Source organism: Mobula hypostoma, chromosome 7 (genome assembly GCF_963921235.1).
Source record: "Mobula hypostoma chromosome 7, sMobHyp1.1, whole genome shotgun sequence".
Lineage (NCBI taxonomy): Eukaryota > Metazoa > Chordata > Chondrichthyes > Myliobatiformes > Myliobatidae > Mobula > Mobula hypostoma.
In genome coordinates this window covers 12,505,001-12,518,067 of record NC_086103.1, presented here as the reverse complement: position 1 = coordinate 12,518,067, position 13,067 = coordinate 12,505,001, and the positions used below count along the sequence as shown (strand labels likewise).

Genomic DNA, 13,067 nt, shown 5'->3' with positions numbered 1-13,067 from the left:
TAGCGGTTAGCGCCACACTTTATCACTTGGGCCATCAGACTTTGGAGTTCAATCTGAGTGTCCTCTGTGAGTCGACCTCACAGAATGCCTGGATTTTCACTGGGTGCTCCAGTTTCCTCCTACAGTCCAAAGACGTACCGGGTAGGTTACTTCATCATTGCAATTCGTCCCTTGATTAGGTGAGGGCTAAATCATGGTTGACTGGACACCACATGAGCCGTAAGACTCCTCCCCCTCCCTCCCGACACAGGCCGCTCTCACCTGGTGATCCTGCACCTGGGCTTCACTCTTGTCGATGGAGTTCACCACCTCAAACTCGGATGAGGAGCCCTGTGGGAGCACAAAGGTCACAGGTCACAAGGCGCGGGGGCCACGGTGGCTCAGCGGAACGCGGTCGAGTGCAGTCATTGCCCAGCGTTTCCAGGCGCTCTCCGTTAACGGTGGGGGGTGGTGGGGTGAAGGGCGGTATTAGAGGTACTGGGGTGGAAACGAGGAAGAGCGGATAGCTCTAGGCTGCTTGGCACCAGCTCCCCAGCAGACAGATGACCCAACGTGGGTTTCCCCTGAGCGTTCCAGTTGACTCCCACATCCAGGGAACGTCTGGGTTGGTGAATCAGCTGCTGTCAGCCAGTCCAGGCGGCTGAAGACTCACGTGTGAGAAAGGACAAGTTAAGAATTTTGACATGTCCCCAAAAATCAGTCTTTACAGATGCACCCTGGAAAGCATCCTATCCTGATGTATCACAGCTTGGTTCGGCAACTGCAGAGAGTTGTGGACACAGCTCAGCACATCACAGAAACCAGCCTCCCCTCCATGGACTCTGTCTACACCTCACTGTCTCAGTAAAGCAGCCAGCAGAATCAAAGACCCCACCCACCCCAGACATTCTCTCTTCCCCCCCTCCCATCAGGCAGAAGATACAAAAGCCTGAAAGCTCGTCCCACCAGGCCCAAGGACAGCTTCTACCCCACTGTTATCAGACTGATTAACGGACCTTTTGTATGATAAGGTAGACTCTTGACCTCACAATCTACCTTGCTCTGACCGTGTACCTTATTGTCTGCATTCTGTTATTGCTTTCCCTTGTTCTACCACAATGCACTGTGTAATGATCTGATCTGTATGAACAGTATGTATGACAAGCTTTTCACTCTATCTCGGTACACGTGACAATAATAAACCAATTCCAAATGGGAAATGATTGCATTGCTTCCCTAAGGGGCTGGCATGAAGCTGATGGGTTGGATAGGCTTCCACTGGGTTGTTATAAATGCCAGACACAGCGAGGAACAGTCCCTTCTGACCTACTGAGCTGCACCACCCAGCAACCCACCCTCCCGTTCCCACTACAATTCAGATGAATGACGTAGGTCAAAGGGTGAAAGGCTTGATAGAGTGGATGCGGAGAGGATGTTTCCTATGCTGGGGGTGCCTAGGACCACAGCCTCAGAATAGACAGACATTCTTTTAGAATGGAGGTGAGGAAGAATTTCTTTAGCCGGAGCTCCATCACACTGAGCACTGGATCCCCACAAGGCTGTGTGCTTAGCCCATTGCTGTTTACACTGCTAACACATGACTGTGCAGCCAGATTCAAGGAGAATCTGATCATTACATTTGCAGATGATACCACAGTGGTGGGGCTCATCAGCAAAAATGATGAAACTATGTACAGGGAGGAGGTCAAACACCTAGAGAGCTGGTGCAAGAATAACAATGATGCTTAATGTCACCAAAACCAAGGAGATGATCGTCGATTTCAGACCGTCTCAGCCTGAGCACACACCCCTCAGCATCAGCGGCTCCGCAGTGGACAGAGTGGAAAACATCAAGTTCCTTGGGGTGCAGATCTCGGACAATCTCATCTGGTCCAGGAACACCACTGGGATTGTGAAATGGGCCCAGCAGAGATTGCACTTTCTGAGGAAGCTTAAACAAGCATCACTCCCCACTAACATCTTAACTACATTCTACAGAGGCGCGGTTGAGAGTGTGCTGACCTTTTGCATCACAACCTGGTACTCCAGCTGCAATGTTGTCCACAAAAAAGCCTTGCAGAGGGTGGTTAGGGGAGCAGAGAAGGTTACTGGGGTCTCCCTACCTTCTGTCCAAGACCTCTTTCAGAGTCGATGCCTCCAGAAGACACGGTACATCATTAAAGACCCCTCACACCCTCTCCATGAACTGTTTGTTCTTCTGCCATCAGGCAAACGTTACAGGAGCATCAAAACTAAAACCACAAGGCTACTAAACAGCTTCCTCCCACAGGCAGTCAGACTGCTAAACAGCTGCTCCACCTGACTCTGCTTTGGACACTTTTAACCTGCACTGGACACTTACAACTGATTTTAACTGACATGTGGCTGTTGTGTTTTACTATTTATTGTTACATTTATTATTTAATGTTGCGTTTGTTATGTTATGATTGTACTGCTCCTGAGAAACGCTGTCTCATTCTGCCCTGCAGAGCTGATGTATGGTTAGAAATGACAATAAAGTTTTTTGATTTGATTTGATTTGAATGGGTGAATCTGTGGAATTCATTGGCACAGCTGGTTGTGAAGGCCAAACGGGTACATTTGTGGCAGAGGTTCTCGATTTGTGAGGGCATGAAGGGATACAGGGGTTGTAGGGGCGGGGGGGGGGGAGAGGCAGGAAATTGGGGCTGAGGGGGAAAATTGTTCAGCCATGATGAAATGTGAGAGCGGACTTAATGGGCCAAATGGCCTAATTCTGCCCCTATACCTTATGGTTTTAACCCTGGTCTAATCACAGGACAATTGACAATGACCAAATAACCCATTAACCAGTTTGTCTGTGGACTGTGGGAGGAAAGCAGAGCACCCGGAGGAAACCCGTGCGCCTACAGGAAGGACATACAAACTTCACCGAAGTGTCTAAACTGATACCCCAAGCTGTAACAGCATAGTACCAACTGCAAGAATACTGTGGGACTGCTAGGTTCTATGCTCTAACACAGGGGTCGGCAAACCTTTTGCTTCTGTGGGCCGGATCGTGTATTAATGAGTGGACGGTGGGCCAGATAAATGCCATAAAAAACTTGAAATATGGGAATTATCCATTTAAATACATCTAGTTACGTTTTGCCTCAAATTAATGAATAACGCGTGCTAGAAAATCATTTGTGCTTAAGGTTGCCTACCCCTGCTCTAACAGATCAATCCTCCTGTGTGTGAGGCCGGGGATTTCAGCTTGCACAAACATCAGGACAGGAAAGAGCTGAAATATACACACAGCTGCCTCACCAGAACACGAGGTAGTCTCTCCCGTAAGAAGTGCTAGATGTTTGCTGAGTGAATCACTTCCAGTCAGATTGGGCTTTCAGAAAAATATCCTGTAGAAACCATCCTAACTGGATCTATCACGGCTCGGTACGGCAACTGCTCTGCCCACAAGACACAGGAGCAGGATTATGCCATTCGGTCCATCGAATCCACTTCTGCTATTCCATCAGGGCTGATCTAATTCCCCCCGCAAGCCCATTCTTCTGCTTCTCCCCGTAACCTTTGACACCCTGACTAATCAAGAAACTATCAACCTCCTCTCTAAATATACCCAATGACTTGGCCTCCACACCCATCTGAGGCAACGAATTCCACAGAGTCACCACCCTCTGGGTAAAGAAACACCTCCTCATCTCTCTAAAGGGAGATTCTTCTATTCAGAGGTTATTGTGTCTGGTGCAAGACTCACCTACTATAGGAAATTTCCTCTCCACATCCACTCTACCTAGGCCTTTTAATAGCTTACCGCAACACCACAAGAAATTGCAGAGTTGAGAACACAGCTCAGCACTTCATGAAAGCCAGCCTCCCCTCTGCAGTCACTGTCTACACTTGTCACTGCCTCAGCCCGATGGAAAGATGAAAGGCCAAGGCTCAGTGCCAAAGGTCGGAGTGGAAGGGTGAGAGGACAAGGATTACCCGAAGATATCTCAAGCCTCAAGGCTTGGGACATAGAACACAAAAGATGTGTAGCACAGGACCAGCCCCTGCGGCCCACAATGCTGTCTCAAACTAATTAAATTAGCAATCAAGCTAAACTAACCCTTTTGTCTACACAATGCCCATACCCTTCCATTTTAAACATCTCTATCGTATTTACCTCCACTACCCCTCTCAGTACATTCCAGGGTCCACCTCTCTCTGTGTAAAAAAAACCTGCCACACACATCTCCGTTGAACTTTCGCCCTCTCATCTCAAATGCAAGCCTCTGGTATTCCACATTTCGACCCCGGGGAAAAATACTGGCTGTCTGTTTTATCCAAATCGCCCATAATCTTATAAACCGTTATCAGGTCTCCACCCAGCCTCCACAGCTCCAGAGAAAACACCCCAAGTTTATCTGACCTCTAACCCATCTAACAGAGGGAACATCCTCAAAACCCCTCCCATAATGAGGCAACCAGAATTGAAAGCAATTTCAGTGCTGAAACTGAACGCAACCAGATGTGTTTTATAAAGCTGCAACCTAACTTCCTGACCTTTAACTCAATGCTTCAACTAATAGAGGCAAGCATGCCATTGCCTTCTCAGCCACCGTAGCAACCCGTGAAGCCACTTTCAGAGGGCTATGAACTTGGGCCCCAAGCTAATCAATACTCTTAAGGGCCTTGCCCTCGACAGTGTACTGTCTCTTTACATTTAAAGCAAAAGATTCTCCTCCTCCTCACTTCTCTCTCAGAGATGTAAAGTGCTACAAGATAAACACAGGCCCTTCAGCCCTTCTATACGACCTCAGTACAGTAGGAGGATAGAGCATGGAAGGAAGGTGAGCCAAAGGGAGTAGAAAGGCAGGTGAGGGGCCAGGACGGGTAAGAGGGGAGCCAGAGTGGGGAACGGAGAAAGGGAGAAATTACTCATGCCATCAGGTTGGAGGCTTCGTGAACCCGGCCAGATAACTTTTAAATATAGTCAACATGCCTATCCCAAACACTTGCACCTTGCCACTGAGGTTGGGGGAGACCAAACTAGAGGTCATAGGTTGAGGGTGAAAGGTGAAATATTTAAGGGGGCACCACGGTAGCGCGACATTATTACAGCTCAGGGCGTTGGAGTTCAGAGTTCAATTCCGACATCGTCTGTAAGGAGTCCCCGTGGAATGCATGGCCTTTCTCTGGGTACTCCAGTGTCCTCCCACAGACCAGAGCCATAGCAGGTCAGCTAACTTGTCATTGTAGATTGCTCTGTGACTAGATCATAAGCCCATAAGACATAGCAGAATTAGGCCATTCAGCCCATCGAGTCTGCTCCGTCATTTCATCATTTCTGATCCATTTCTCTCTCAACCCCATTCTTCTGCCTTCTCTCCATAACACTTCACGCCCTGTCTAATCAAGAACCTATCAAGCTCCACCTTAAATACACCCAGTGAGCTGGCCTCCACAGCCGCCCATGGCAACGAACTCCACAGATTTCCCATTGTCTGCCGATAGAAATTCTACCACCTCCTCTCTAAATGGACGTCCCTCTATTCTGAGGCTGTCCCCTCTGGTCCTAGACTTCCCCACTATAGGAAACATCCCCCTCCCATATCCACTCTATTGAAGCCTTTCAATATTTGATAGATTTGAATGAGCTTCCCCCACATTCTTCTAAACTCCAGCAAGTACAGGCTTAGAGCCATCAATTGAAGCCCAAATGTTAACCCTTTCATTCCTAGAATCATTTCTGTGAACCTCCTCTGGACCCTTTCCAAGGTCAGCACATCCTTTCCCAGATATGGAGCCCAAAACTGCTCACAATACTCCAAGGTTGGGATTAAATTAGGGGTTGCTGGGCATGTGGCTCGAAGGATAGGATTGGCCTATTCCACGCCGCACCTCAAAATAAACAAACACGATGAGGAACGTCTTCACTCGGAGGGTAGTGCGAGTGTGGAACGAGCTGCCAGCACAAGTGATGGGTGTCAGTTTGATTGCAACATTTAAGAGAATCTTGGGTAACTACATTGGGGGCAATATGGAGGGTTATAGTCTAGCTGTGGGTCAATGGGACTAGGGAGATTAATAGATCAGAATGGACTAGATGGGCCGAAGGACCTGTTTCTGTGCAGTACTTCTCTATGACTCTCAGACCAGACAAGAGCTGGGCCCTACAGGGTGGGTGGGTCGTTGAGAAGAACAGGGAGAGGCCACGGGAGGAATAGGGCGCAGGACCTTACGAGGACTCTACACTCACACTGGACGCAGGCTTCTCTTCTGTCTTGACCTCTGCTGATTTCCCAGGCTGGTCCGATCCTCGAGACGGCGGCTGTGGGCATGTCTGCACAAAATCTACAAAAGTCGCGACAGTTCATTGAATTGAATTGACTTTATTTCTTACATCCTTCACATACATGAGTAGAAATTTTTACATTGCACCTCCATCTAAATGTGCAATGTGCAATCATAGTAATTTATAATAATTTATAATAAAAAGAACAGTCAATGTAATATAGAGTACACTCGTCAGTGTGAGTTAAGCAGTCTGATGGCCTGGTGGAAGAAGCTGTCCCGGAGCCTGTTGGTCCTGGCTTTTATGCTGTGGTACCAGTTGTCAGATGGTAGCAGCTGGAATAGATTGTGGTTGGGTTCAAGTTCAATGTTCATAGTATAATTATCAAAATAAGTATATGTCACCATATACCACCCTCAGATTCATTTTCTTGCAGCCATTTACATATAAATAAATACAATAAAATTCCTACTCTCATCTATAATCAGTGATCTGGATGATAATGCGGCTAACCGGATCAGCAAATTTGCAGATGACACCAAGGTTGGGGTGTAGTGGACAGTGAGGAAGGCTCTCATGGCTTGCAGAGCGATCTGGACCCACTGGAAAGATGGGCTGAAAAGTGGCAGATGAAATTTAATGCAGGCAAGTACGAGGGCACTAAGGAGTGTGGTGAATAGAGGTCCATAATTCATTGAAAGTGGTGTCACAGGTAGTTGGGGTCATAAAGAAAGTTTTTGGCACACTGGCCTTCATAAATCAATGTACTGAGTACAGGAGATGGGATGTTAATGTTGAAGTTGTATAAGATGTTGGTGAGGCCTAATTTGAAGTGTTGCGTGCAGGTTCGGTCTCCTACCTACAGGAAATATGTAAACAAGGTTGGAAGAGTGCAAAGGAAACTTACAAGGATGTTGCTGGGTCTGGAGGACATGAGTTATAGGGAAAGACTGAATAGGTTAGGACTTTATTCCTTAGAACGTAAAAGATTGAGAGGAGATTTGATAAAGATGTGCAAAATTATGAGGGGTATAGACAGGGTAAATGCAAGCTGGCTTTTTCCACTGAGGTTGGGTGGGACTGGAACTAGAGATCATGGGTTAAGGGTGAAAGGTGAGAAGTTTAAGAGGAACGAGGTGAAACTTCCTTTCTCTGAGGGTCCTGAGGGTGTAGAACAAGCTGCCAGCGCACGTAGTGCACGCGAGCTTGATTTCAATGTTTAAGAGAAGTTTGGACAGGTACATGGATGGTAGGGATATGGAGGGCTATGGTCCCGGCGCAGGTCAATGGGACTAGCAGTTTAAATGGTTTCAGTGTGGACTAGATGGGCAAATGGCCTGTTTCTGTGCTGTACGTTTCTATGACTCCAATTTATGAAAACAATAATTAACAAAGGCTGACAAACAACCAATGTACAAAAGACACAGGGCAGCATGGTACCATCGCGGTTAGCGCAATGCTTTACAGCACCAGCGACTGGGGTTCAATTCCCACCACCGTCCGTAAGGAGTTTGTACGTTCTCCCTGTGACTGTGCAGGTTTCCTCCGGGTGCTCTCATTTCCTCCCACAGTCCAAAGACCTATCAGGTGGTAGGTTAATTGGTCATTGTAAATTGTCCTGTGATTGGGCTAGGGTTAAATCAGGGGTTGCTGGGCAGTGCAGTTCAAAGGGCCAGAAGGGCCATATTGCGCGCCGTAACTCAATAAATAAAAAATGAAAATTCCGTCCTGAAGGCTTTAGAGAAAGAGCAGCTAATTCCTTCCCTGTACACTGCCCACACCGTTCCCAAGTACTGACGGACAGAAACCATGATGTGTAGGAACTGTAGGTACCCCGATGCTCGTTAACACTCTGGTTATGTTTAGTCAACATGATATTAAAAACTAAGAGTCTCAATTTGCACTCGACACCTTCTGCTGAACAAGACAGAGTCAGTGGAGAGGTGCAGCTCATAAGGCCACGGGCTCACAGTTCGAGAGAGGCAGGTTCAAGCCTGGCCTCAGGCAGGGTAGGCCTATGTCTGTCCGCCAGTGTGTTTCCGTGTGTCTGTCCGTTAGTCAGTGTGTCTCTGTGTGTCTGCCCGTCAGTGTGTCTCTGTGTGTCTGTCCGTGAGTCAGTGTGTCTCTGTGTGTCTGTCCGTCAGTGTGTCTCTGTGTGTCTGCCCGTCAGTGTCTCTCTGTGTGTCCGTCAGTCAGTGTGTCTCTGTCCGTCAGTCAGTCAGTGTGTCTCTGTGTGTCTGTCCATCAGTCAGTGTGTCTCTGTGTGTCTGCCTGTCAGTGTGTCTGTGTGTCTGTCCATCAGTCAGTGTGTCTCTGTGTGTCTGCCCGTCAGTGTGTCTGTGTGTCTGTCCATCAGTCAGTGTGTCTCTGTGTGTCTGTCCGTCAGTGTGTCTCTGTGTGTCTGCCCGTCAGTGTGTCTGTCCATCAGTCAGTGTGTCTCTGTGTGTCTGTCCGTCAGTGTGTCTCTGTGTGTCTGCCCGTCAGTGTCTCTGTGTGTCTGTCCATCAGTCAGTGTGTCTCTGTGTGTCTGTCCGTCAGTCAGTGTGTCTCTGTGTGCCTGCCCATTAGTGTGTCTCTGTGTGTCTGTCCATCAGTCAGTGTGTCTCTGTGTGTCTGCCCGTCAGTGTGTCTGTCCGTCAGTCAGTGTGTCTCTGTGTGTCTGCCCGTCAGTGTGTTTCTGTGTGTCTGTCCGTCAGTCAGTGTGTCTCTGTGTGCCTGCCCGTCAGTGTGTCTCTGTGTGTCTGTCCATCAGTCAGTGTGTCTCTGTGTGTCTGTCCGTCAGTGTCTCTCTGTGTGTCTGCCCGTCAGTGTGTCTCTGTGTGTCTGTCCATCAGTCAGTGTGTCTCTGTGTGTCTGTCCGTCAGTCAGTGTGTCTCTGTCCGTCAGTCAGTCAGTGTGTCTCTGTGTGTCTGTCCATCAGTCAGTGTGTCTCTGTGTGTCTGCCTGTCAGTGTGTCTGTGTGTCTGTCCATCAGTCAGTGTGTCTCTGTGTGTCTGCCCGTCAGTGTGTCTGTGTGTCTGTCCATCAGTCAGTGTGTCTCTGTGTGTCTGTCCGTCAGTGTGTCTCTGTGTGTCTGCCCGTCAGTGTGTCTGTCCATCAGTCAGTGTGTCTCTGTGTGTCTGTCCGTCAGTGTGTCTCTGTGTGTCTGCCCGTCAGTGTCTCTGTGTGTCTGTCCATCAGTCAGTGTGTCTCTGTGTGTCTGTCCGTCAGTCAGTGTGTCTCTGTGTGCCTGCCCATTAGTGTGTCTCTGTGTGTCTGTCCATCAGTCAGTGTGTCTCTGTGTGTCTGCCCGTCAGTGTGTCTGTCCGTCAGTCAGTGTGTCTCTGTGTGTCTGCCCGTCAGTGTGTTTCTGTGTGTCTGTCCGTCAGTCAGTGTGTCTCTGTGTGTCTGTCCATCAGTCAGTGTGTCTCTGTGTGTCTGTCCGTCAGTGTCTCTCTGTGTGTCTGCCCGTCAGTGTGTCTCTGTGTGTCTGTCCATCAGTCAGTGTGTCTCTGTGTGTCTGTCCGTCAGTCAGTGTGTCTCTGTGTGTCTGCCCGTCAGTGTCTCTCTGTGTGCCTGTGTCAGTGTCCCTATGTCACCGTGTCTGTGGACAGACACATCAGATGGAAATGGGAAGTGTAACTAAAATAAGATCATAAGACTTATGTACAAATTAGACCATTCGGCCCATCCAGTCTGCTCCATCAGCAGAATCAGGTTTGATATCACTGGCATATGTCGTGCAATTTGTTGTTTTGCGACAGCAGTACTTTGAAATACATCATAATCTTTAAAAATCTATAAATTACAAGAATATATATAAAATAAGTTAATAGTGCAAAAAGAGAGTGAAAATAAAGAAGTGAAGTACTGTTCATGGATTCAGTGTCCATTCAGAAATCTGATGGTGGAAGGGAAAAATCTGTTCCTGACACTTTGGGTGTCTTCAGGCTCCTGAACCTCCTCACACTAGATGGGCTGAAGGAACACTCACAACACGCTGGAAGAACTCAGCAGGTTGGGCAGCACCCGTGGAAACGATCAGTCGACGTTTCGGGCCGGAATCCTTCGTCAGGACTGTAGAGGGAAGGGGCAGAGGCCCTATAAAGAAGGTGGTGGGAGGGTGGGAAGGAGAAGGCTGGTAGGTTCCAGGTGAAAAACCAGTAAGAGGAAAGATAAAGGGGTGGTGGAGGGGAGGCAGGGAGTTGATAGGCAGGAAAGGTGAAGAAGGAATAGGGGAAAACACAATGGGTAGTAGAAGGAGGCGGAACCAAGAGGGAGGTGATAGGCAGCTGGGGGAGGGGGCAGAGTGAAACTGGGATAGGGGAAGGGAGGGGGAGGGAATTACCAGAAGTTGGAGAATTCTATGTTCATACCAAGGGGCTGGAGACCACCTGGACGGTATATGAGGTGCATACCACCTTTCACCTTTCCTGCCTATCCCCTCCCTGCTTCCCCTCCCCCACCCTTTATCTTTCCCCTTACTGGTTTTTCACCTGGAACCTACCAGCCTTCTCCTTCCCACCCTCCCCCACCTTCTTTATAGGGCCTCTGCCCCTTCCCCCTACAGTCCTGACGAAGGGTTCCAGCCCGAAACGTCAACTCATCGTTTCAACGGATGCTGCCCAACCTGCTGAGTTCCTCCAGCGTGTTGTGAGTGTTGCTTTGACCCCAGCATCTGCAGATTATTTTGTGTTTAAGATGGGCTGAAGGGCCTGTTTCTGTGCTGTAGTAATTTATGGTTCTATGGACCCAGGGCAAAGGCCAGACCGGGAGTTGGGGAATGGTGGGGGTGATCCCACTGGGATCTAGACTGCATTCCGAGCTGGGGGAATCCACATACCTTCTCCAGCAGCAGCAACCACCGGACGCTGTCCCTCCTGGGGTAACAGGCTGATGCCAGACCTGAGGACCTCCTGACGGACCAATTCCTCCACCTTCTGCTTCAGCTTGGAGGCTTCGGACTGAGACTCCTCCAGGAGGTTGCCTGGGTGACAGAGAGAGAGAGAGAGAGTGAGAGGGATGGAGTGGGGGAGGGGGGAGAGGAGGAGAGGGATGGAGGGATGGAGGGGGAGGGGAGAGGAGGAGAGGGAGGGAGGGGGGAGAGGAGGAGAGGGATGGAGGGGAGGAGGGGAGAGAAGGAGAGGGATAGAAGGTTGGAGGGGAAGGGGGAGGGGGAGAGGAGAGGGATGGAAGGATGGAGGGGGAGGGGGAGGGGGAGAGGAGGAGAGGGAGGGGGAGAGGAGGAGAGGGATGGAGGGATGGAGGGGGAGGGGGAGAGGAGGAGAGGGATGGATGGGAGGAGGGGAGAGAAGGAGAGGGATAGAAGGTTGGAGGGGGAAGGGGGAGGGGGAGAGGAGAGGGATGGAAGGATGGAGGGGGAGGGGGAGGGGGAGAGGAGGAGAGGGAGGGAGGGGAGAGGAGGAGAGGGATGGAGGGATGGAGGGGGAGGGGGAGAGGAGGGGAGGGATGGAGGGAGGAGGGGAGAGAAGGAGATGGATAGAGGGTTGGAGGGGAAGGGGGAGGGGAGAGGAGGAGAGGGAGGGAGGGGGGCGAGGAGGAGAGGGATGGAGGGGAGGGGGAGAGGAGGAGAGGGGTGGAGGGGGAGGGGGAGGGGGAGAGGAGGAGAGGAGAGAAGGAGAGGGATAGAGGGTTGGAGGGGAAGGGGCAGGGGGGAGAGGAGGAGAGGGATGGAGGGATGGAGGGGGAGGAGGGGAGAGAAGGAGAGGGATGGAGGAGGGGAGAGAAGGAGAGGGATGGAGGGGGGAGAGGAGGAGAGGGATGGAGGGGGAGAGGAGGAGAGGGATGGAGGGGAGAGGAGGAGAGGGATGGAGGGGGGAGAGGAGGAGAGGGATGGAGGGGGGAGAGGAGGAGGGGGAGAGGAGGAGAGGGATGGAGGGGGGAGGAGGAGAGGAATGGAGGAGGGGAAAGGAGGAGAGGGATGGAGGGGGGAGAGGAGGAGAGGGATGGAGGGGGAGAGGAGGAGAGGGATGGAGGGGGGAGAGGAGGAGAGGGATGGAGGGGGAGAGGAGGAGAGGGATGGAGGGGGGAGAGGAGGAGAGGGATGGAGGGGGGAGAGGAGGAGGGGGAGAGGAGGAGAGGGATGGAGGGGGGAGGAGGAGAGGAATGGAGGAGGGGAAAGGAGGAGAGGGATGGAGGGGGGAGAGGAGGAGAGGGATGGAGGGGGGAGAGGAGGAGAGGGATGGAGGGGGGAGAGGAGGAGAGGGATGGAGGAGGGGAAAGGAGGAGAGGGATGGAGGGGGGAGAGGAGGAGAGGGATGGAGGAGGGGAAAGAAGGAGAGGGATGGAGGGGGGAGAGGAGGAGAGGGATGGAGGGGGAGAGGAGGAGAGGGATGGAGGGGGAGAGGAGGAGAGGGATGGAGGGGGAGAGGAGGAGAGGGATGGAGGGGGGAGAGGAGGAGAGGGATGGAGGAGGGGAAAGGAGGAGAGGGATGGAGGGGGAGAGGAGGAGAGGGATGGAGGGGGGAGAGGAGGAGAGGGATGGAGGGGGGAGAGGAGGAGAGGGATGGAGGAGGGGAAAGGAGGAGAGGGATGGAGGGGGAGAGGAGGAGAGGGATGGAGGGGGAGGGGGGAGAGGGATGGAGGGGGAGGGGGAGAGGGATGGAGGGGGAGAGGGGGAGAGGGGGAGAGGGGGAGAGGAGGAGAGGGATGGAGGGGGAGAGGAGGAGAGGGATGGAGGGGGGAGAGGAGGAGAGGGATGGAGGGGGGAGAGGAGGAGGGGGAGAGGAGGAGAGGGATGGAGGAGGGGAAAGGAGGAGAGGGATGGAGGGGGGAGAGGAGGAGAGGGATGGAGGGGGGAGAGGAGGAGAGGGATGGAGGGGGGAGGAGG

At 51.3% G+C, this 13,067-nt stretch overlaps 1 protein-coding gene across 3 annotated transcripts in view; it reads right to left on the bottom strand.

Moving 5' to 3' along the window:
* tnip1 (TNFAIP3 interacting protein 1) overlaps positions 1-13,067 on the bottom strand; it is a 116,973-nt gene that overhangs the window by 59,963 nt on the left and 43,943 nt on the right. For all 3 annotated transcript variants that reach the window (XM_063053034.1, XM_063053033.1, XM_063053035.1), the window contains exons 3-5: positions 11,061-11,204; positions 6,203-6,297; positions 262-330 (exon numbers count right to left, since the gene is read on the bottom strand). In XM_063053034.1, coding sequence (XP_062909104.1) covers positions 262-330; positions 6,203-6,297; positions 11,061-11,204 — 308 coding nt within the window. The remainder of the gene's footprint in view (positions 1-261; positions 331-6,202; positions 6,298-11,060; positions 11,205-13,067) is intronic.